Below are 22,698 nucleotides of genomic sequence, written 5' to 3'. Positions count from 1 at the left end.
TGTTGAGTTTGAGCCATTTCCCCTGTGAGACCCAGAACACGGTGATTCTGTTCTCCAGGCCTCTTCTGGAAAGTGAAAATAGTAATGTGTTCTCACGATCCAGTGAGTTCATGTATGTGAGGTGCTTGGCACCCTACCTGCCCGGCAGGCTTCCTATCATTGTTAACCACTATTTTTTTTTTTTTGAAAGGAAGATTAAGGCCCTGGCTGGTGTGGCTCAGAGGATCTAGCGCAGGCCTGTGAACCACAGAGTTGCGGGTTTGATTCCCAGTCAGGGCACGTGCCTGGGTTGCAGGTCAGGCACCCAGTGCGGGGCGTGTGAGAGGCAGCCACACATTGTTTCTCCCTCCCTTCCCCTCTCTAAAAATAAATAAATAAAGCTTTTTAAAAAATAAAAGAAGATTAAGATTTTTTTTAATTGAAAAAGTGAAATATTAGCATTGTCAGGTATGCATACAGGAGCCATAATGAGAAGCTCACATTTGTAATTCAAGTACTCACTGGTCTAAGGGGCCCAGGAAATCTGATATATGGGATGGACACAGACTGACCCCTGTGTTCGGGGTGACAAGCAGTAGAGGGTTCCTCGGCATTGGGGAGGCGATCGTCCCTGATAAACTATGGGTAAAAAGAGGAGGATTTCTTATCATTTGAAATTGAGCTGCTGAATCAGGTTTTCAGTGGAAGCGATAGAACTTTTTCACACACGATGGATGACAGCAGCCGTATCAGTGCCTACCCCAGCCATACTCACGGATGTGTCCCAGACCTCCAGGGTCCCAACGGTAGCCACGCCCTAAGCCTCCATAGCCACAGCATTCACCACCGTGCCCTCCACAGTAGTTTCCATAATAGCTGCAGCATAGCCTTGGGGGGTGAGGATGAGCGTTAACTATTATTGTCACTATCAATTGGAATGATCTTCCAGGCATTTCCTGGCTTGGAGTGACAGCGTAATGGTAGGAGCAGACTTTCCAGAGAACACATCTGGTGCTGACGTTAACGACATGTATAGACTTTGGGCACACTTGTCCCGTCCCTCTCCGCCTCAGTTTCCCCAACTATGACGTGGAGATAGACATCTCTTGTTAGGCTGTTAGGAGGATAGAATTAAATTAACGTGTATCAACTTTTAGCACAGCTCCTGACATCCAATAATACTTTCTCACACCAGTTATTTTCCTGTTTTTACCCAGAGAGGAAAGGGTCTGGCTGACACCTTTAACCTCTCTGGTCCACCCCATAACAAAGTGGAGGGGGGGGCGCACTTCTCTCTGGGCGGGTCTCTGACTCAGCTCAGGGCACCTCGTCCCTTGTCCAGCTCCCCAAACCGGTCCGGGCTCTTGTAAAGGGCTCATTAGAGGGGAGAGGCCCCTATCCGCATTCCCTTCTTTCTTTCAGCATTCCCAAGGTCTGGCATTAAGCAGGCGTTTGCACATATGAGACCAAGACACCTGGCCCTCCAAGGGACAGTAATGGGGGTGCTAGAGGCAGAGTGGGGGGTCGCGATGCTGGGTTTTCCGAGGGTGGGACCGGTGGGGCCGGGATGCCCGGATGCCACGGTCGCGGGCGGGGCAAGCAGGTCGCTGCCTCCTCCCTCCGGAGCTGTTGGACCTGTTGTGCCCCCCCCTCCACTTCCGGGCTGCTGTGGAGGGGGACAGAGCAGCCTCTCTCCTCCCTCTTTCCCAGCCACCTGTTTCAGAGGCTGAAACGACAGCGCCCAGAGTGCAGGGCGAGCGCGCCGAATCCTGAGCGGGTGAGAGGGCCGGGGCTGCCGCGCAGCAAGGGGCTGGAGACTTGGCCTCCAAGGTCCGCGCGGGTGGGGGAGGCCAGAGTTTGGGAATTTAGCATCCTGGAGGAGCTGAGGACTCAAGACTCCTGGTTAGTCTGGAGAGAGGGAGACTAGGAGCCCCGACTCCTGGGTCCCTGGGCGAGGTGGCATGGACGCCGCTCCTTTGGGGTCAGAGCCACGTCTACCAAGCTCCGGAGTGCAGGGGACAGGAGCCCGGACTTTTGAGTCCCCGAGGGAAAAGGAGACCCGGGGTCGCTGTGAGGTGGGCCAGGGATTGTGGGGGGCTGCCGGGAGGGTACCAAGGTGCCACACCTGGATAGAAGGGAGAAGCCAATAGGGGGCGGGCTAGGACCTAGGACTCAAAATCCGGTCCCGCCTCCGGAGGCGGGGCTAGAGCCATCGAATCCCGCCCCTGAAAACTCCAGGCCACGCTCTGGGAGTGCTCAGTCCCTTCCTTTGAACTCTTAGGCCTCACCCCCCTGGAAGAGCCGGGCAGAACGCTCGGGCCTCCTGGGCCACGCCCCCACGCTGTCAGTCCACGCCCCCGGACTCCGGGCCCCGCCCACCCCGCTGTAGCAAGCCACCGCCATGGGGACTCCCAGCAGCCCAGAAGAGGGGACTTCGCCACCACAGGTCCCAGAGTGCGATGAGGCGGTTCAGCCCAGAGGAGCCGCCCAGCCCCGGGAGCACCCCGAAGGCTCCCGCGAGCAGGAGGCTCCCGAGGTCCCGGCGGAGCCTTCCAGCAGCGGAGGAGCTGAGCAGCAGGCGGAAGAAGAGGAAGAAGTGGCCGAAGGCAGCAGCACAGAGAGCAGCCGCGACGCGGTGAGGGACCAGGAGGGCAGGAGCCCCGGGAGCGGGGGTGACCCAGAGCAGGTGACAGGGACAGCGAGAGACAGGTATGGAGAGACCAGATAGACGGAAATCCGGAGACAGGGAGAGAGCCCCGAGATATGGAAACTCCTGAGAGACGAAGAAACACCGACCCAGGGCCAGAGAGACCCAGACCCAGTGAAAGACAGAGACACCTAGAGTCCGGTATAGAGAGACCAGAAACCCAGAAACAGGAGACCGAGAGACCCAAAAGAGCCCTGGCCGATGTGGCTCAGCTGGTTGGGCCTTTGTCCTGTAAACCCAAAGGTCGCAGATTCAATTCCCTTGTTAGGGCACATGCATGGGTTGCAGGTTCGGCCCCCCTGTGGGGCACGAGTGAGAGGCAGCCTATTGATGGTTCTTTCTCACATTGATATTTCTGTCTCTCTCCCTTCCCTCTCTCTAAGCATGTGCTCGGATGAGGATTAAATAAGTACATAAAATTAAAAGAAAAGACCCCAAAGAGATAGAGACACAGGAAGAGAGACTCAGAGAGATGGTACAGAGACAGAAACCCAAAACAGGACAGAGATGCTCAGAGAAACAGAAATAGAGACAGAGAAACCTTAAGAGAGGGAGATACTCCGAGGAAGAGGAAGGGAAGTAACAACTTAGAGACAGAAGACAGGTACTCAGTGGGAGAGACGCAGCCCAAAGAAGCGCGGTGAAAGACTCGAGACACCTGGGGGGAGAGAGAGATCCAGGGCCTACGAGGACCTGACGCCCAGAAAATAGGACCTGGTTAGAGAAAAAGAAACACCTCCCTTGAGTTGGCTCCCGAAACTGCGAGCCCTGGGGCCGGGTGGTCACCGAACTTACACCCTCCCTCGTATAAAAGCGTGGTGGTTGAGTTTAGGCCAATTAAGACCCTCTGAGGAAGTCTGAGGCACGGAACAGACCACTTTAGTGACTGCAGGGGGCGAGGCTTCTCCACTTCACCACACCCTCTTTTATCTCAGGGGGAGACCCCGCCTTCCGTACAGACCCTGGCCACGCCCCCCATGCCCACCCGGTCTCAGGAAGGCGCTCGAGGGGTGGCGCAGCGGCTTCGAGAGCAGCAGCTGGAGGTTCTGACTCGAGTGGCCCTGATGGAGCAGCGAGTGAAGGAGCTCCAGCGCCAGAGGAAGGAGCTGAGAATCGAGGTGAGGCTGCAGACCTCCTGCCAAGTCTCCCAGTCCTTTCCTCCACGGGATCCATTTCTAGGCCTCCAGCCCCCTCCTTCCCTACACCTCCAGGCCCTAGCCTTTGCGTTCTCTCTGCAGATGGAGGTCGAGGTGGCCCTGCTGCGGGGTGAGCTGGCTGGGGAGCGAGTGGCTGCCCGGCGGGAGGAGGAGCAACTCCGGGAGCTGCTAGAGCAGCAGGTGGACACAGAGCAGGGCGGCCAGGAGCAGCGGGAACAGAGGGAACAGGTCTGTTGGTCCAGCTGAGTCTTCATCATCAGCTTTCTTCCTCGTCAGAGGGATATTCCTGGTGGGGTTCACGGGACGACGGCTCCCAGGACTAGGGTTACCCTTATTCCCCAAATGCGGACACTTGGGCTGGGCTGGGAAGCAGTGATGGACAAATGCCTTTCCTTATCTTCCTTCTGCCTCCCTGACCATGATTTTGGGGCCCGAATCACTGGGGCGTCTTCTTTTGCCCCTCTCTTTTTGCTCTCTTAGTGTTACAGTGTGAAAAATGTCAAACCAATAACAATAGAAGAGTCAGATTGCCGCCCTGTGCCCTCCCTCGTTAGCTTCGGCAATGATCAATTTCCGTGCCTGTTTCGTATCTGTCAATTTGCTTCCCTATTCCTAGTTTTGAAAGCCTATCTCAGATATCACATTACTTTTAAATGAGAACTCCTTTTTAAATGAACAAGTTCTTAATATTGTCTTATTTCTAGTTTTCAAGTTTCCAGATTGTCTCAAAAATGCCCCTTACAGTTGTCTGTTTGAATCAGGTCCCCAGTAGGGTTGAAATGCCATATGTGTTTTTTTTTTTTTCTCCTGATTTTATTTTATTTGCATTTTTTTCATTACCTGTTTCACTTCTAGTAGTCCCTACCTACTATTGTTTTCCATTCCACGTGTCGGAGAAACCAAGTCTCCCGTCCCCATGGTCAGGATGTGGCCCGTGTCCTTTGCCCTTGCGTGTTCCTCTTCCTTGCAGCGGGTGGTGGGTTAGACGTACAAGCTGCATCAGATTCAGGTGTGCTTGGTCCTTCCTGTGTGCTGTGTCAGGGGGACATCATTTCTGGTTGTCCAACCTCAGGAGGCCACTCTGATCCCTTCCTAACAATCGTTTCCCTGGAGGCTTTAACACCCCTCCATTGGCGGTCATTGCGTGGACCAGTTACCATTACAGCTTAGGGGATGGTACCTTTGTCATGCTGTCAAATGGTCTCTTTGCCCGTATCTTGTACGTTGTAATATCCTCAGGCTGGGTCCCCAGAGAGCCTATGTTTCTCTCAGCCCTGATTTCTCTCCCATAATCAGACCTCTGTGTCCTGCTTAAGATATTGGCTCCTAGATATTCCCTCCTCTCCCAGTACCCAGGAGTCCAGGTGCCCAGACCCCTCCCCCCGCAGACCCAGGAGTCGACCACAGCCAAAGCTGACCTCAACGACTCCCTTTTCTACATTGTCCCCAGCTTCCCCTCCCTTCAGTCACCAGGCCAGAGTCCTGGACCTTGCTCGGCACACCTCCCTATCTTTCACACCCAAGCCCGTCAATCAATACGTCCTGTCCTTTCTGTCCCCTGATCCTCTGCCTAGCCTATCCCCTCTGCATCCCCGTTGCCCAGGCCTAGTGTAGGTCTCATCCTCCTTGCTTGGAGGACTCATGAAGGAGCTGGTCTCAACCCCTGGGGTCCATCTCCCAAAGGGATGATTCCACACCTAGGTCCTACTGCATCCTTTCAATCCTTCCATGGCTCCCCATTGCCCCAGGATAAGGGCTCCTTAGCCTGGTTGACCAAACCCAACATGAGCTGAACCCACCTTTCTGCTGCCGTCTCCTCTGTGCTCACTGTCTCTTTGCTCCACCACGTCTTCTTCCTCCCTGACCAGAGTTTGCCCCTAAATTTCCCATGCTTTTCAACTCCATGGTGCATTTGCAACATGCTGTTCCCTCTCCCCAAAAGGCCCTTCCAACCCCCTCTATCTCCTTAGGTCTAAATATTTTCTGATTTTTGAGGCTCATCTTAAAATCCTTACATCCAGGAAAACTTGGGATTACCCCAATAGAAATTGCTCCCCCCCTCTGGGTTCCAACGGTCTCTGCATTTCATTGCCCTGATTGCCCCACGACAACTGGCTGTGTCCCCACCTGGGGCTCAGGGACCAGGTCTGACTCCCTGCTCTGGGTCCCAGTATCAATCACCCAGCAGGAAATGCTTTGTTTCGCAATCATTCATTTCTTTTCTTTTTTTTAAAGATGTTATTTATTTATTTTTAGAGAGAGGGGAAGGGAGGGAAAGAAACATCAATGTGTGGTTGCCTCTCATGTGACCCCCACTGGGGACCTGGCCTGCAACCCAGGCATGTGCCCTGACTGGGAATGGAACCGGTGACCCTTTGGTTCACAACCCACGCTCATTCCACTGAGCTACACCACCCAGGGCATCATTCATTTCTTGAACAACTGTTTGTATGATGCCTACTCCAGGCAAGCCAGCACCAGAGTGAACCAGACACACAGGGTCCCTGCCCTCATGAAGCCAACCCTGGGCAGGGGGATGCCTGAGGTCCAGCGGGCCTGGCCCTTGCTTGCCTCGTGACCGTCCCTTGTGCTCAGGGGGAGGCTAAAATCCTGGCTGTTCTTTCAGGAGCAGAGGCGGCTAAGCCAGGAGCGGGATCGAGTGGAGGGTCTTCGCCAGAGACTCCGGGAGGCCCAGGGACAGCTTGACTCGCAGCCAGAGGACCAGCGTGAGCGGCTCCTGCAGGCCATGCAGGAGGTGAGGGCCCTTTGGACCCTCTCAGGAACCCTGTGTCCAGGCCCCTACCCCTTCAGGACCCAGAAGTCTAAGTCTTCAGCTTCCCCTTCCCAGAGTCCCCCAACCCCCAGGATTTGAGTCTAGGCCCTCAATGTCTCCCCCTCATTGACCTGGAGTCCTGGTCCACCCTTTCCTCCCCTGAACCCTCGGGGTCCAGGCTTCCAGCCCTTTTGCATTTCTGTTCACAGATGAGGGAACAATTGGATGTGGCTCAGCGTGCCTACGAGGACCTAGAGTTCCAGCAACTGGAGCGGGAGAGCCGGCGGGAGGAGGAGGACCCTCGGTGCAGCCCTGGAGCTGGTGTGCGGGACCCCAAGGTCCAGGAGCTGCAGGCCAGCCTGACTCAGCACAGGGTGAGCTGGGCTGCACTAGCCTGCCTCCCTCACGTCGCCCTCTGCCTTCTCCCCTCCATGTCTGGCCCTTTCTCTCTTCCCTACCTGTGTGGTGTTCTTCGCAATAGGAACAATAATAGCTGACGTCTATTCAAGCATTGAATCCGTACAACAATCCTAGGAGACAAATCTTATTTTTTCCCATTTTATAAATGAAGAAACTGAAGGTCAGCCTACTCATGTTTCCTTTTCCAAGTCACTTCCTTTGTAAAGGACAGAGCTGGGATTTGAACCTATTGGGCCTTCACCACTACACTCTATGCCTGTCAAACCCAAGTCCAAAAAGATGTTGCCCCTGTCTTTTCGGGGATCGTCAGAGTCAAGGGTCCGACAAAGCCCACTGTAAAAAAGTGGCACGTTTGGTGATACTGAACACCAACTTTTCTGGGATTTTGGATCAGAAAGTTCTGAAGTGTGTCTTCTTTCCCCACCTCTATTTCTGGGTCTCTTTCCTGTCACTGTCTCCTTTCTTCTGTCTCACAGGTTCTGTCCGTCTCTGCTGTTTCTGCCCTGTCTTCCCTCTCTGCATCTCTCTCTTGGGATCTGTCTTGGTCCTCCTTCTGGCTTGTTTCTCCGTCTGCCCCCTTCTCTCTCCATCTCTGGCGACTCTCTCTGGGTCTCTGTGTCCCTTGGTCTCTGTCTGTGGATAGGACCCTCCATCCCCTCTTCTGGACCCCCCAAAGGGGAGAAGGCACCAGGGAGCTTAACTCTGAGTCCCCCCCAGCTCCTCCCAGGCACCCAGGTCCCAGGGTCTCTGTTACAGGGCAGAGCAAACCCCAGGCTGGTTCTGGAGGAGCCAGCTGGGGACCTGGGGCAGCTAAGTAATGAGGGTACTGGGGGTGCCCTGCAGCGCCGGATCCAGGTCTTGGAGGAGCAGCTGAAGTCGCTGGGGGAGCAGATGGCAGCTGAGAGTCGGGGGCTGAGCCAGAAGAAGGAGGAGGCCCTTCAGGCCTTGACACAAGTAGGTGGCCATCAATTCTGTTGCTGGGATGGCCCATTCGGACTCGGGGAGAGGGGTGGGCAGTCCGTGATGCCTTGCCTTTGCCTAGGAACGGAGCCGACTGCTGGAGCTTAACTGCCTTCAGGGCGGCCCTGGCGGAGACCTCGCTGAGCCCAACCAGGCCCTCACTAAGGTATGGGGATTTCATGCATCTGTCAGCGCCCCCTCCCTCAGACCCAGGAGTCCAGGCCCTTAGACCCCTTGGGATCCAGGAGATTGGGCCCCCGGCTCCTCCTCCTCAGGGAAATAGCAGTCTCTGCCCATGGTCTGGGAGATTGGACAGCGAGACCACATCCCAGCCCTCTTGTGACTTTGGGCCTTTGTTTTTCCATCTGAGAAATGGGCTGGCACTGGAGACAGTGGCCAGAGCATCCTGGAACTAGTGGGGCCTGCGATCCCTCCAGCTCCTACTGACCTTCACCCTCTCCCGCAGCTCCTGTTCACTCAGAAGACAGACCGCCAGTTGCTGGTGCTCCAGGACCCCACGGCGCACACTGCCGCCTCCGCCTCTTCCTGCCTCTTCTCCCTTCACAGCTCCCTGCAGGTGCTTCCCCGCTGTCCCCCGCTGGTCACCTCGTCCCCAGAATTCCCACTGTGGCTTTCTCTGCCATGGGGGGCAGGGAGAGTTGATCGAGGGGTATTTTTAGTTTTATCAGTCTCTGGCTTCATTTTTTTTCCCCTTCTGCCTAACACGTGATTCCTCCCCTGGAAAAATGAAACGTGTGTGCCCAGGAGTAGATGGGAAAGGCATCTGAACAGGGCATATTGATAAGCAGGCCTCCCTGCCCACCCCGCTGGCCCACGGCCCCCTCCCCAGAGGCGGCACAACTGCCTGTTGCTTGCGTAGACTTCCTCATTAGCGGGGCAAAGATGTTCTGAATGGGTCGCTACTGATTTTTTTCCATGAGGTGGAGTAGACAATGCAGGTGTGGTGCCTGAGGCAGGGTGGAAGCGAGATGACAGAGTCTTATTTCAGTTGTGCGGATGTGGGGTAAGCACTTAGAAATTGGTGGCTCGTGTTAGATCATGTGAAGTGTTTGCCTTTTTTTTTTTTGCAAAAATGTGTATATTAGCTATGAGTTGGCTTTTATAACTGAATGCTCTGTCATGGAGATTGTTTGCCACTGATACATTTAGAGCTGACTCATCCTGGTTGGCGACTGTGATAATAACCATATAAACAATAACAGTGATACTAACGACAGCTCACATTTACTGAGTCTGTATCGTGGGCCAGGGACTGTTTGAAATGCTTCGCACGTGATTCACCCATTTGGTCTTGCAAAACCTCGATGAAGCAGGTTCTCATCTCCATTTTACAGGGGAAGAAACGGAGGCAGAGAGGTGAAGGTACTTAACTAGCTAGTGCGTGGCAGAGCCGGGATGTGAACCCAGGCACTCTGTCTTCAGGGCCTACGCTCCACCCCTCGGGGCTTCCCTGTGGACACGATTCTGCTCTGGGGCATCGAGCCACCCTCCCTCTGCGGATGGTGACCTGAGATTTCTGCAGTTTAAGCAGCGCTGTTAAAGAGACCGTGTGTGTGTGTGTCTTTGTACACACAGTAATAACACGGATGAGTATTACATTGTCTAGTATACGTATCATGTAATGTAATAAGCAATGCGTTATATTCTTTCTTACTCATTAATACTTTTTAAATCTTGCCTTGAACTTTTTTTTAACTTACTGATGTCTAGGGAGAGAGAAACATTGACTTGTTCCATTTATTTATGCCCTCAGTGGCTGATTCCTGTATGTGCCCTGACCGGGCATCAAACTCGCAACCTTGGCATATCGGGACGATGCTCTAACCAACTGAGCTATCTGGCCAGGACTACGTATTAATTAATATTAATAACAGCAATCACTTTCGAGAGATTAATGTAGGCCAGGGTCTGCTCGAAGCATTTTTATCACTTTGAACCATATGGAATTGCTATTATTTAGATATGAAAAACAGTCAAATATTGGCAACTTGATATAAAATTATATGTATTCATGTATATTCATGAATTGTATTTTGTATAATTTATGGATATATAATTCCATGAATATATAACATATATTCATGGAAATATATATATGCTCAGAACAATCACCCAAAATAGGTCCTATTAAAGACAAAGGGTGAGCAGATAATGTCTAGGAAATAACTGATTTCCTTGGGAGCCTGATAAAGGTGGAGTATCAGCTGGGTTGCCAGGCAACTGACTTAACGTAACTATGACCCTTATAAGTAAGTTGCATGTCTATAGACACTCAATGAGAATCGTGTCCGTTCCTATGGAGTTGTTTCCTGAGTTTCTGGCTCCTGTGGACATGGAGCTTCTAAGGCCAGGGGAACCCTGTACCCGCTGGTGTGGCTCTCATACCTGCCCTGCACCCCGGTGTCTGTCACCTGGGGGGCCGGGCCAGGCAGTCCTCTGTGTGCTCTGCACGAGGTCACTCATGTAGTCCTGGCATCGACCACGGCAGGGCAAGGGGCTGTCGCCCACTCTACGGTGGGCAAGTCTAGCCTGAGAGAAGGAATGTCCTGCCAAAGTCACACACCCAGGAAGTGGCAGAGCAGGTCTGAACCAAGTCCCTCTGTTTCCACGGCCTGTGCCTTTTAGGAGATGGGGGTTTCTAGGGCTCCTTCAGAATCCAGGTGGGCACGGTGCTGGTCCAGAGGGAGCAACTGGGGGCCGCGGGGCACAGCGGAGTACTTCTTTACTCAGCCGGATAAACAAGTAGATAACTCCTCGCCTCCTGGCGCCTTCTCTCTCACTCCAAGTCCTTGTAAATCCTCAAATTCCACCCCTGCTTTCCAGGATCACGTGATGTCTAAGAGCACTGCCCCTGCTTGGGTTCAGCCGGCAGTACTCAGCTGGCTGAACTTAGACACGCCTCTGTGCCTCTGTTTACCTAGCTGCGAAATGGGAATAATAACAGCACCCACTGGTTGACAGTTAGAGCCTTAGTGTGGTGCCTGGCACATAGGTGCTCAGTGGATGTGGACTGCTGGCACTCTGATCACAGTCACAATTATTAGTAGCATTATAATTATTAGCATCCTTCTATCCACTTCCACCCCATCTCCGGTTTTTGTCACCCAACACTGGCTTCCTCACTGGTGTGTCCGTCTTTTTTATCTACCAAAAATCTGTTCTGTACATGACAGCCCTCCTACTTCAGTCCTCCCCTTCGAATGCCTTTAGTGGCCCCCAGGCCCCCTCCCCATGGCCCACCAGCCCCTGCACGATCGGGCCCCTGCCCCCTCTCACCACTCTCCCCAGTACTCTGCTCAGTGGCAGGGGCGCTGACCAGCCATGCTGGTTCCTGTCTCAGGACCTTCACACTTTCCAATTCTTCTACCCGGAACACTTCCCCTCAGTCTCCCCTGGCCAGCTCCGTTTTTTTAAAGTATATTTTTATTGATTATGCTATTATTACAGTTGTCCCATTTTTTTCTCCTCTTTAACCTTCCTCCACCCCCACGCCCCAACCCTCCACATTCCCCTCCCCTGCCTCAGTTCATGTCCACGGGTCGTACATATAAGTTCCTTGGCTTCTCTGTTTCCTATACTATGTTTAACCTCTCCCTGTCTATTTTGTACCTACCATTTATGCTACTTATTCCCTGTACCTTTTCCCCCATTCTCCTCCTCCCTCTCCCTGTTGGTAACCCTCCATGTGATCTTTATTTCTGTGATTCTGTTCCTGTTCTAGTTGTTTGCTTAGCTTTTGCTTTCGTTTTTTAGGTTCAGTTGTTGATAGTTGTGAGTTTGTTACCATTTTACTGTTCATAGTTTTTGATCTTCTGTTTCTTAGATCTAAGTCCTTTTAACATTTCATATAATAAGGGCTTTGTGAGGATGAACTGCTTTAACCTGACCTTACCTGGGAAGCACTTTATCTGCCCTTCCATTCTGAATGATAGCTTTGCTGGGTAGAGTCATCTTGGATGCAGGTCCTTGCCTTTCATGACTTGAAATACTTCTTTCCAGCCCCTTCTTGCCTGTAAGGTCTCTTTTGAGAAAGCAGCTGATAATCTTATGGGAACTCCTTTGTAGGTAACTGTGTCCTTTTCTCTTGCTGCTTTGAAGATTCTCTCCTTATCTTTAATCTTGAGTAACTAAATGATGATGTGCCTTGGTGTGTTCCTCCTTGGGTCCAACTTCTTTGGGACTCTCTGGGCTTCCTGGACTTCCTAGAAGTCTATTTCCTTTGCCAGATTGGGGAAGTTCTCTATTTATTATTTTTTCAAATGAGTTTTCAATTTCTTGCTCTTCCTCTTATCCTTCTGGCACCGCTATGATTCTGATGTTGGAACACTTAAAGATGTCCTGAGGGTTCCTAAGATTCTCCTCATATTTTTGAATTCTTATTTCTTCACTCTGTTCCGGTTGGATGTTTCTTTCTTCCTTTTGTTCCAAATCATTGATTTTAGTCCTGGTTTCCTTCCCTTCATTGTTGTTTCCCTGTATATTTTGCTTTATTTCAATTTGGGTAGCCTTCATTTCTTCATTTTGCGACTGAGCTCAACCATTTCTGCGAGCATCCTGATCACCAGTGTTTTGAACTCTGCATCTGACAGGTTGGCTATCTCCTTGTTGCTTAGTTCTTTTTCTGGAGTTTTGATCTGTTCTTTCATTTGGGCCATATTTCTTTGTCTTGGCACACCTGTTGTGTTGTAGGGGGAGGAGCCTTAGGTGTTCACCAGGGCTAGGCACCCCTCTTTGCTGCGTTGTGGCGCTGCCTGTGGGGGAGGGGTCAGAGAGGGAACAATGCCCCTCCCTCTGCCCTAGCTCCACTTTCCAAAAGTCTCCTGTGAGGTTGGGAATTTCTCCTGACTTCAATACCCCCACAGCATTTTACGGTTAGAGGTTTTGAGTCTTTAGTTTCCCAGTCAGCCAGCCCCTGCCTCGCTCGCATGGTCCGTCTTGCCGCGCCTCCTCTCTGCCAGGAGTTCCATACAGTCTGATTTTCTGGCAGTTCTGGTTGTTTGTTGTTTTTAAAGTGGTTGTTATCCTTCTTTTGGTTGCGTGAGGAAGCAAAGCGTTTCTACCTACACCTCCGTCTTGACTGGAACTCTCCAGATTCTTCCCTGGCCAACTCTTATTCTTGGGCCTTGAGTCACTGCCCAGAAGGCTGTCCCTGGTCTTCCAGTTGGAAGGTGACCCTCTTTTTAAAAAAATTCTTACCTGAGGGTATGTTTATTGACCCTAGAGAGAGAGGAAGGGGGACGGGGGGTGGGGAGAGAGAGAGAAAGAGAAACAAAAACATCGATCAGTTTCCTACCACACGAGCCGCCACCAGGGATCGAACCCACAACCTTTTGGTGCACAGGATGACGCTCCAACTAACTGAGCCACCGGCCAGGGCAGCAGGTGACCCACTTTTATAACACCCTATTCTCTTCACTCCCAGCAGTTTCTGATGGTACATTTATTTGCATGATTGAAATATTTCTATAAAAAGGGACTCACCTTCATTTACTGTTTTGTTACCCAGGGGTGTGATTTTTATGGGAAATCTAGGGGAAATGCTTGTTGGTTTGACTTTCTTTACCTGTCTTCAAAATCGGGTTGGTTCTCTTGCATCCTCCCAAGGTAAGCATGTCGATTTTCCCTATACTGTTACTATTAACTCATGGATTAAATGCATGTGATGACTTACAACCTATGGCAGTGAGCATCCTTATTGGTGCTCAAATTATGCAACTTTTTAAATTATTCTTTATTATCCATGCAGAGATGTTGCTGTTTTTTTCTTAAAAAATGATTTTAACTTTATTTCTTTATTGATTGTTCTTATGTATATTTTCATCTTTCATAACTTTTCCTTTTCATAACTTAAGACTTACAGAAAAATTACAGAAATAGTAGAAAGAATTCCTGTGCAGCCGTCATTCAGAACCTGTAATTAACGTTTTACCACGTTTGACATTTGCTTTATTATTCTTTCTCTGTCTCTGTACACACACACACACACACACACTTTATCATTCTCTTCTGAAGCGTTATTCCCTTTTACCCCTAAATACTTCTGTATTATTCTGTAAGGTCAAGGCCATTCATTTTTAAATTTTAAAAAAGATTTTATTTATTTATTTATTTTTAGAGAGAGGGGAAGGGAGGGAAAAAGAGAGGGAGAGAAACATCGATGTGAGAGATGGTTGGTTGCCTCTTGCTTGTGCCCTAACCAGGGACTGAACCCTCATCCCAGGAGTGTGCCCTGTCCAGGAATTGAACCAGTGAACCAGCGATCTTTTGCTTTGTGGCATGATGCCCAGCCAACTGAGCCACACTTGTCAGGGCTGAAGGCCATTGTTTTTTTTTTTAAGATTGGCAGTTTTTTAAAAAAAGATTTTGTTTATTTTATTTTTAGACAGTGGGGAAGGGAGGGAGAAAGAGAGGGAGAGAAACATCAATGTGTGGTTGCCTTGCACGCGCCCCCTACTGGGCACCTGGCCCACAACCCAGGCATGTGCCCTGACTGGGAATCAAACCCGGCGACCCTTTGGTTCGCAGGCCGGCGCTCAGTCCCCTGAGCCACACCGGCCAGGGATCAAGACCATTCTTACACGTAACCGCAGTACAGTGATCCAACTCAGGAAACTAATTGAGATCATACTATTAAAACCCACAGATCTTAGTCACATTTTGTCAGTTGTCTCACTCATGTTTTTTCTGGGAAAAACCAAAGAAAAAATTTTTCTGGTCTAGGAACACAGGTTGCATTTAGTTGTCTTTTTTTTTCCCCCCCAAGAAGCTAAACATTCCCCTTGTTTAAAGTTCAAAAGGCATGGGAAAGGCTCTTCCACTATTATTCCCAACCATTCAGATCATCTGCTGGGAGTGGCCGGGTGGCCGGTTTTTGGTGTCTACTTGGAGATGCTTTGTGTTTATACATTCTGTCCCGCATATGCTCTCTCCCTCTTTTACGCACAAATATATCATCTGCACACTGCTGTGTACTTGCTTTTTATCTGGGAGGTCATTTTCTCTCTGGATGCAGAGAGCATGCCCTCCTATTACTGCATGTGCTGCAGAGTTTTCCACGGTGGGTTCATTTTCCCTGCCCCCTTCTATGGGCACGTAGGTGGTCTCCAGGCTTCTGAGGGGAATAACCTGGGACTCATGCCACTTTGCATATGTATTAATATATGCACTGGATATAGTCCTGCAAGTGGAACTGGGGCTTAAAGATTTAAACATTTGGTATTTTTTTTTTTTAAAAAGAGCTAAATTGGCCTCCATAAAGCTTGTTCTAATAGAATTGCCCCTCCCCAACATGTGGGAGTGCCTGGTTTTCCACATGCCCACCACACAGTGGCTTTTCTTTATGGTTTTATTAAAATAAATTCACCCAGTTAAAGTGTGCAGTTAGTGGCTTTTAGTGGATTCATGGACTTGTGCAACCGTCACCACCACTCAGGGCATGGTCATTACCCCTGAAGAAACCCGGTACCCTTTAGCCATCACCCCTCAATTGCCCCTCTTTCCCAAAAGACCAATCTACTTCCTGTCTCCTTGGCTTTGCCCATTCTGGACATGACACTGTGGCCATCTGTGACTGGAAGCTCTCACTCAGCATCACATTTGTAATGGCTTTTGGATGTGTGCCGGTCAGATGGTGGTTCCACTGGGCAGTCAGCCCTCTGACTTGCAGCTGAGATGGAATGCCTTGTGTGCTTTCAGGGCTCCATCGGCCTCCAGAGGACTGGAAGCATGTCCCGGAAGAGGGGAGAGAGATTGAGCCAGAGGGGATCCCCCCGACCTCTGTCCCTCCATTGTGCTGGTGAGGATGCCCGCCCTGCCCCGACATCCCTTCCTTTCCAACCACCAGCCTTCCTGCAGCACAGGCTGGAGACAGTTGGCATGGCTGCCTGTGGGGGGAGAAGTGGAGGGGCTTGGACCAGGGAGAGTCCCAGCCCCCTACCCTGGCCTCACCTCTTCTCCCCCAGGACCCCTGGAGGCCTCAGCCCTCCCAGCAGCAGGAGACTCAGGGAGACACCCGCTCTATCAGCTGCTGAACTGTGGCTCTGGGAATAGGTGAGACATCAGGGAGAAGGCGCGGAGATGGGGGGAAAGAGGCAGGGCCGCGGTAACCTGCCCTGGTCTCTCTTCCCTCCTCCTAGCTATAGGGCACTCTACCCAGACATCGCCCGCATGGAGCGGCTCCTGCAGCAGGCTGTGGCGGAGCGGGAGCGGCTGCTCAAGGCCAGGGTGAGATCCTAGACCCTCCTCCCTCAACCCAGGAGCCCAGGCCCCCAGCCCCTCCTCCCTCAACCCAGGAGTCCAGTGCTTTGTTCCCCAGATGCTACTGGTTAGTCTCCTCATTGACCCCACCCTGAATCCACAGGAAGGAACAAGAAGGAGCACTGAAGCTTCCTCAGGCCCTGCAGTTCCTGCCATCCTGGTCAGTGTCCCATCCTCACCCCACCTCTCCCTGCTTCTGTCGCCCCCTGGCCTCTGCCTTTTCTAATCTCACCCTGTCCTCTCCAGTGGCTCAGAAGAGTGTCCTGGACTTGGCAAGGGAAGGGGAACCAAACAGACCTAGCTCCCCTTCCCATTGTGGTTGTCTGTACCCACAGCACGTCCTTGGGTAACATGCTCGCTTCTCTGTGCCTCAGTTGCCTCTTCCGGGAGTGGGTGACAGTGTCACAGTTACTGCAAAATGGAGGCAACTACATCCTGGGGCTTTTAAAAATCATTTAAAATTTTGTGTTCTTTGTTTGTTTTTCTTTTTTTTTAAGATTTACCAATTTTTTAAAATATGAATTTTAGAAAATATTTTGTTTATTTATTTTTAGAGAGGGGAAGGAAGGGCGAAAGAGAGGGAGAGAAACATCAATGTGTGGTTGTCTCTCTTGCGCCCCCTACTGGGGGCCTGGCCCACAACCCAGGCATGTGCCCTGACTGGGAATCGAACTGGGGACCCTTTGGTTTGCAGGCCGGCATTCAATCCACTGAGCAACACCAGCCAGGGCCTTCCCTACTTTTTTAATGCCACTTTTCTCATGGAAAAAAAGTCAAGTCATTTATCCTGTAGTTTCTCACATTGTGGATTTAGCTGACAGGCTCCTTCAAATGTTATTTTCAAACATTTTATTCAGATGTTATTTAACCTGTGCTAATACCATGGATACATTTTTGTTATAAAGAATGTGACAGCTTGGGAAAATGAAAGTCACCCTTGAGCCCCTCTCCTTGCTGCACCTCTGGAGGCCCAGGTGTTTTCTGTGGTTAAAGAGCCTTCGAATCTTCTTACACTTTTCCACATATACTGATCAAACCATATTTTGTGAATTTATTTTTCTCCAAAATGAGCACATTGTTCCCAGCCTGCTTCTTGTTTTCCCAACCACTGGTCCTTACTTTGTTTCAGCCTCTATGTGTGGGGTGCTCACTGTGTGGTGGGCCCTGGGTGGCAGCAGTGACCAAAATGACAACTCCTGCCCTTGGGGAAGCTGGCATTTGTTTGGGGGGAGGGGCGGCAAACGAAAAGCTGCCTTAGCCCTGACCAGTGGCTCAGGTGGTTGGACCATTGTCCCACACACCAAAAGGCTGGGGCTTGACTCCCAGTCAGGGCATGTACGTAGGTTGCAGGTTCGATCCCCAGTTGGGGCCTGTAATGGGAGGCAACCAATTGATGTTTCTGTCTCATATTGATGTTCTTCTTGCTCTAAAAATCAATAAAATATATGCTCAGGTGGGGATTAGAAAGATAATAATAAAGCTTTCCGAAAAAGAAAAGCCAAATCAGTAAGTAAAATAAGGTGCGCATCAGGTGCTGACAAGACTCAGGGAGTAAAATAGAGCACAAGCTCTAGCTCATTAAAAATGAATCACCCCTGCTTGGTAGCGGCATCATTTATTAAATAGTGTGTCTCTGGGTTTGCGCCTAACAGTAGAGTCACGGGGTTGGAGAGCCCGACGGCAGCGAGCGCAGCCCTGGAGCAGCCTGTGCTGTGGAAACAGCCCCCTAGGTTCAGTGCGGGAAAACTGAGGCTCCGAGAGGGGCAGGGGTCCTGTGCGGGTGACCGGCATCGGCGGGGGTGTGGAGTGGACGGTCCAGAGCCCAGCCCTGCTTTCTTGGATTGGGGCAGACTCCACCACGACCTACCTGGGTGACCCGGCCGAGTCACCTCCTCTCTGAAGCCTCGGTTTCCTCAGCTGTCGAACGGGGACAGGAACGGGAGAGGAAACGAGGGGGTCATGGTGATTGCCGGATGCACTGGGGGGCCACGCATACACTGTGGCGGTCTGTAGTACTGCTGTACGGATTTGACAGGATGACCCATAGCTTCCAGGGCCCCCAGCGGGTGTCCTCGCAACTGCCTCTGCCCCTCCTGTGCGCTCCCTTGCTCCTCCTCACCTCGCCTTCTCCTCCTGCTCATTCTCCCTGCCTCCACCAGTGAGTCTCGTCTGTTTCTCTTCCCTCCTTGCTCTGGCCTCGCTTCAGTCTTCTCAGCCCCCCATACTCAAAATTTGGCCTGTGGACCAACAGCATCGGCATCCCTGGGGCCTGGTCACATATGCAGAACCTCCCCTCCCCCCCCCCCCCCCCTGCAGCCCCCCACCTGGAACGACCGAATCTGAGCTTGCGTTTTAACAAAACCCCCAGGGGCTCTGCTTGCAGGCAGGTCTGAGGCCTGGCCTGAGCCCCCTGACTACAGGGTCATACCAGTCTTTGCAGGGATCATTCTGGAAGAGTAGGTATGATCAGTCTGGGCCTGGTAACAACAGGCACTTCCAGGGCCTTAGTTTAATTCTTCTCCCCTTTCTGACCACCTGAGGCGACCACTGCCTGGTGAGTCCTGTCTTGGTTATCTCTGGCTGTGTGACTCGGTGCTAGGGACAACCTCTCTGAGTCTTACTTTCCATGTCTTTAAAATGGGATAATAGACCCGGCTGGTGGGGCTCAGTGGATTGAGCATTGGCCTGTGAACCAAAGGGTGGTAGGTTTGATTCCCAGTTGGGGCCCAGGTCCCCAGTAGGGGGCGTGTGAGAGGCAACCACACATTGATGTTTCTCTATCTTTCTCCCTCCCTTCTCCTCTCTCTAAAAATAAGTAAATAAAATCTTTAAAAAATTATTAAAATGGGGATAATAAGGTACTTACCCCCCAAGAGGGTTTGAGTGGGCAGTGGGATTATACCTATAAAGTGCTTAGCACAGGTAATAGTCACTAATTTCATCCCAATGGCAATAATAATGGAAATGGTACGCTCATTCATTGATCACTTACTATTTGGCCCCTGCTTTACAGAGGCAGTATGTGAGGGTCCCACTTTGGGGACCGTGACCTAGGCATCCATCCCCTCTCTGACATGCCTGTGGTGTCTCACCGTGGCCTCTTAGGCCAGAAAGCCCTGGTTTCCGGCCCCAGCTCTGCCACCTGACCTCTGGGTGACCTTGGGTGGATTACTTCATCTCTTTGTACCTCACTTTGCTCATCTGTAATATGGGGTTCATAGTGGCCCTGTCCCAGGGCCGGTGGGGGGGCAGTTTTGGTGGGGAGTCGGGGTTGATGCTGGTGAAGCTCAGGCAGTTTAACAGACGGTAAGTGTAGCCTCCTGACCTAGTGCCCTCAGCTGCCCCCTTTTCTTCTCTCCCAGGCCCCGCCCATGCTCCCACCCCGCCCTCCTGGACCCCAGGTTTTGGATCTCCAGCAGCACCTGGAACGCTGGGGCCACAACCCGGAAAACTGCTCACACGTCCATGTATCTGGGGGCTGCTGCCGCGGGCACCTAGTGAAGATGGGCGGGCGCATCAAGACCTGGAGGAAGCGGTGGTTCTGCTTTGACCGCCAGGCCCGCCGCCTGGCCTACTACGCGGGTAAACCCAGCCTGGCCGCCGTGGGCCCCCATGACCCTGGGAGAGTCCACTCCCTGGGCTTTCCCACCAGATACCAAGGAGTCCTGGCCCCGCCCCCTTCTCTTAGGCGCAGTAGGTCTGGCTGCCCAGCCCCTTCCTCCCTCGGGACTCAGGTGTCTAGGCCCCCAGCCCCTCTTCCCCCAGGGTCCTGGAGTTTGGTCCCCCACTCCTTCCTAACTCACCGCAACCCAGGACTCTGGGCTCCCGGCTCCCTCTTCTCCCAGGACCCAGGAGTCCAGATCTCCATCCCCTTCCTCCTATAGAAAGTCTGCCTCAGTAACATGGGTAACAGTTTTGTACAGTTGTGGCTCCCCAGGCCCCATTTTCCTAAGATACCCAGGAGGAGTCAGGATCCACCTCATCAGTGCCTTCCCCCCTCTCCGTCACCCACGAGTCCAGGCGTCTCTCGATTTTTCTCCAGGGTATTCAAGGCATCTGGCCTCTCCTTGGGTCCCTTCCCTTGTCCGGGACCCAGGCATTCAGGGACCTGGGATTCCAACCCCGTCCCCCAGTCCTGTCCAGACTCCACACCAGGTTCCCACGTAGCATCCATGTTCACTCACCTCCCAACCGCAGTACTTCAGGAACTGTCAGCCGGCTCCTCTCCCCAGCCCCAGTCTCAGGACATGGCCCAGTGACCGCACCCTGCCCGACACACACTCACACCACACACACACCTCACTGGCTCTGTTTCTCCCTCCCCTCCCTGTCAGACAAGGAAGAGTCCAAACTCAAAGGCGTCATCTACTTCCAGGCCATCGAGGAAGTCTATTACGACCACCTGCGCTGTGCCTTCAAGGTGAAGTCCCTGCTAGGTGCTGCCCTGTCTTCCTGGTGTGAGCCCCTGTAGTCTAGCCTCAGTGAGCTCCCGGGAAAGGCCATCCACGGCCCCCACTGTCAGGGTTCTCCATCCAGCACAGGGGGGCAACAGGACATTTCACCGCGGGGACCACAAGTTAAGAGCGCAGCCTCTGGGTCTCAGCCACTGTTACTTTTCTTGGAGCGAAAGATTTAGAGCAAAAGTTTGGCAAACTGATGAATGGATGAAGAGGGCGGGGTGAGGGCTGGGGCAGCCTGGGAGCCTTCAGAGGAGACATTGGTTTCAGCTTCTGCTGGTAGTTGCCAAATCAGAATGGGCCCCATGACACATCATATTTTTTATTTGTTCCCTAGAGGACTCGGGAATTTGAACTTTTATAACAGTGCAGTGCCAGAAATTTAAATGTTGGCGACTGGTACAGTGTTTAGAAAGAGCTGTGGAAAGCAGCCAGTGGGATGTGAGAGAAGTGACTTCTGTTTACCAGCCTTAGTTTTCTCACCTGCAAAATGGGCACACTTCAACCCATTTCCTCAGGGGTCAGAAGGTCAGACAGATAATGGATGTAAGGGGCTTACTGAATTTGGGCTTGGCAAGTAAGTACTCAATAAATGGGTTGTAGAACAGTCTAGCTTTCCCCAGGTACAAACCAGGGAGAGCTACACTTTGGAGAGGGGAAATCTGAATGCTTAGATTTCTAATATAGGAAAAGGTAGGCTGGGGGAAGGGAACACGGGTCCTGCTTTTAAGTTCCTCTCCTAAAATTCTAAGCCCCTTCTTGTGTTAATTCCTTTAACCCTCGCAACCCAATGATGTAGGTACCATTATTTAGGAAGGCAGTTGGGGAAACGGACTCAACGAGTCTCAGTAACTTGTCCAATGCCACATTCCATCCTATCGGTGCTCTTAACCACCTCCACCCTCCCTTTTATCCCAGAGCCCCAACCCTCGCTTGACGTTCTGCGTCAAAACCTACGAACGCCTTTTCTACATGGTGGCGCCCAGCCCCGAGGCCATGCGCATTTGGATGGACGTCATCGTTACGGCGGCTGACGAGAACCACGCCCCCTGAGCGGCCTCACCCTCCGGGCGGCTGGCCTGACGAGGCTCCGCCCACGCGCGTGGTGCCCGCGAGGCCCCGCCCACTGCCCGGAAGCCTGGGCCCGCCCACTTGGAACTCCGGGGTTTCTGCAGGTGCTGCTGCTCTGCTGGCCTGAGCCGCGGTGTTTTTTCGGGGCTGCAGGTGCCTTCCCCCTACCGGAAGCCAGCCCCTGGGGTCCTGTGCCAGGCAGGAGGAAAAGTGCAGGGGTGGGGAGGGACTATTTATTGGTGCTCCTGTGAATACCGAATTAAACATGGAGGAAAACCGGTGGTGGTTTTTTCCAGTCCAGGCGTCTGGACCCCTCGGCCCCGCATGCTAGGCAGGACGTCCGAGTTAGGGGTACGTCAGAGCGCCAGGCGTCTCCCAGCCGATTCTCCCCTCTTTGAAAACGGAGGCCTTCCACTCTAAGGTCACGGCTGGGAGAGGGGTGTAGAGAGGCATGTGTCCTTAGACTTTGGCAATTTTGGTTTTTTAGTTTGTGGGTCTACCTGCTTCCACCCCCAACCCCCGATTTTAGAGTGAGAGGAAGGGAGAGAAACATCAGTCTGTTGCCTCTCACACCCCCAACCAGGGACCCATCCTGTAACGCTGGCGTGTGCTCTGACTGGGAATGGAACCGGAGACCTTTTGATTTGCAAGCCGGCACTCAAGTCACTGAGCCACACCAGCCAGGTCTGCTTCCCCCCTTTTAGATTTGACTGGGCTCTTGACAGGAGCTTTTAGGCTCCTGCCCTTCAGGCCTTGGCACATGTTATTCCCTCTTCCCTGCCCTTAACCAGCTAGCCCCTCATTCTTCAGGTCTTGTTTGGGAAGCCCTTCCTGACTGGGTCAGGCATTGCTTTAAGCTCTACTGTCCCGTCCCTGAACAGCTAGGTTAGCACTGGT

At 52.1% G+C, this 22,698-nt stretch overlaps 1 protein-coding gene across 3 annotated transcripts; it reads left to right on the top strand.

Moving 5' to 3' along the window:
• The first annotated feature begins 1,592 nt into the window (after positions 1-1,592).
• On the top strand, positions 1,593-22,218 carry PHLDB3 (pleckstrin homology like domain family B member 3). Of its 3 annotated transcripts, none has more exons than XM_024569503.4 (16): positions 1,593-1,756; positions 2,261-2,614; positions 3,622-3,804; positions 3,925-4,071; positions 6,470-6,598; positions 6,826-6,990; positions 7,880-7,990; positions 8,079-8,162; positions 8,463-8,573; positions 15,713-15,812; positions 15,979-16,066; positions 16,153-16,240; positions 16,377-16,433; positions 19,636-19,855; positions 20,608-20,693; positions 21,649-22,218. In XM_024569503.4, the coding sequence occupies exons 2-16, from the start codon at positions 2,381-2,383 to the stop codon at positions 21,781-21,783; spliced, it is 1,938 nt and encodes a 645-aa protein (XP_024425271.2). In that variant the 5' UTR covers positions 1,593-1,756; positions 2,261-2,380; the 3' UTR covers positions 21,784-22,218. The 3 variants fall into 3 exon arrangements, with proteins under 3 accessions (XP_024425271.2, XP_045058895.2, XP_045058894.2); XM_045202959.3 differs by lacking the exon at positions 1,593-1,756 and adding an exon at positions 1,809-2,054; XM_045202960.3 differs by lacking the exon at positions 16,377-16,433.
• Positions 22,219-22,698: the final 480 nt, after the last annotated feature.

Source organism: Desmodus rotundus, chromosome 12 (assembly GCF_022682495.2).
Source record: "Desmodus rotundus isolate HL8 chromosome 12, HLdesRot8A.1, whole genome shotgun sequence".
Taxonomy (NCBI): domain Eukaryota; kingdom Metazoa; phylum Chordata; class Mammalia; order Chiroptera; family Phyllostomidae; genus Desmodus; species Desmodus rotundus.
Note: the sequence above shows the minus strand (reverse complement) of the source record. Positions and strands in the feature narration are given on the sequence as shown.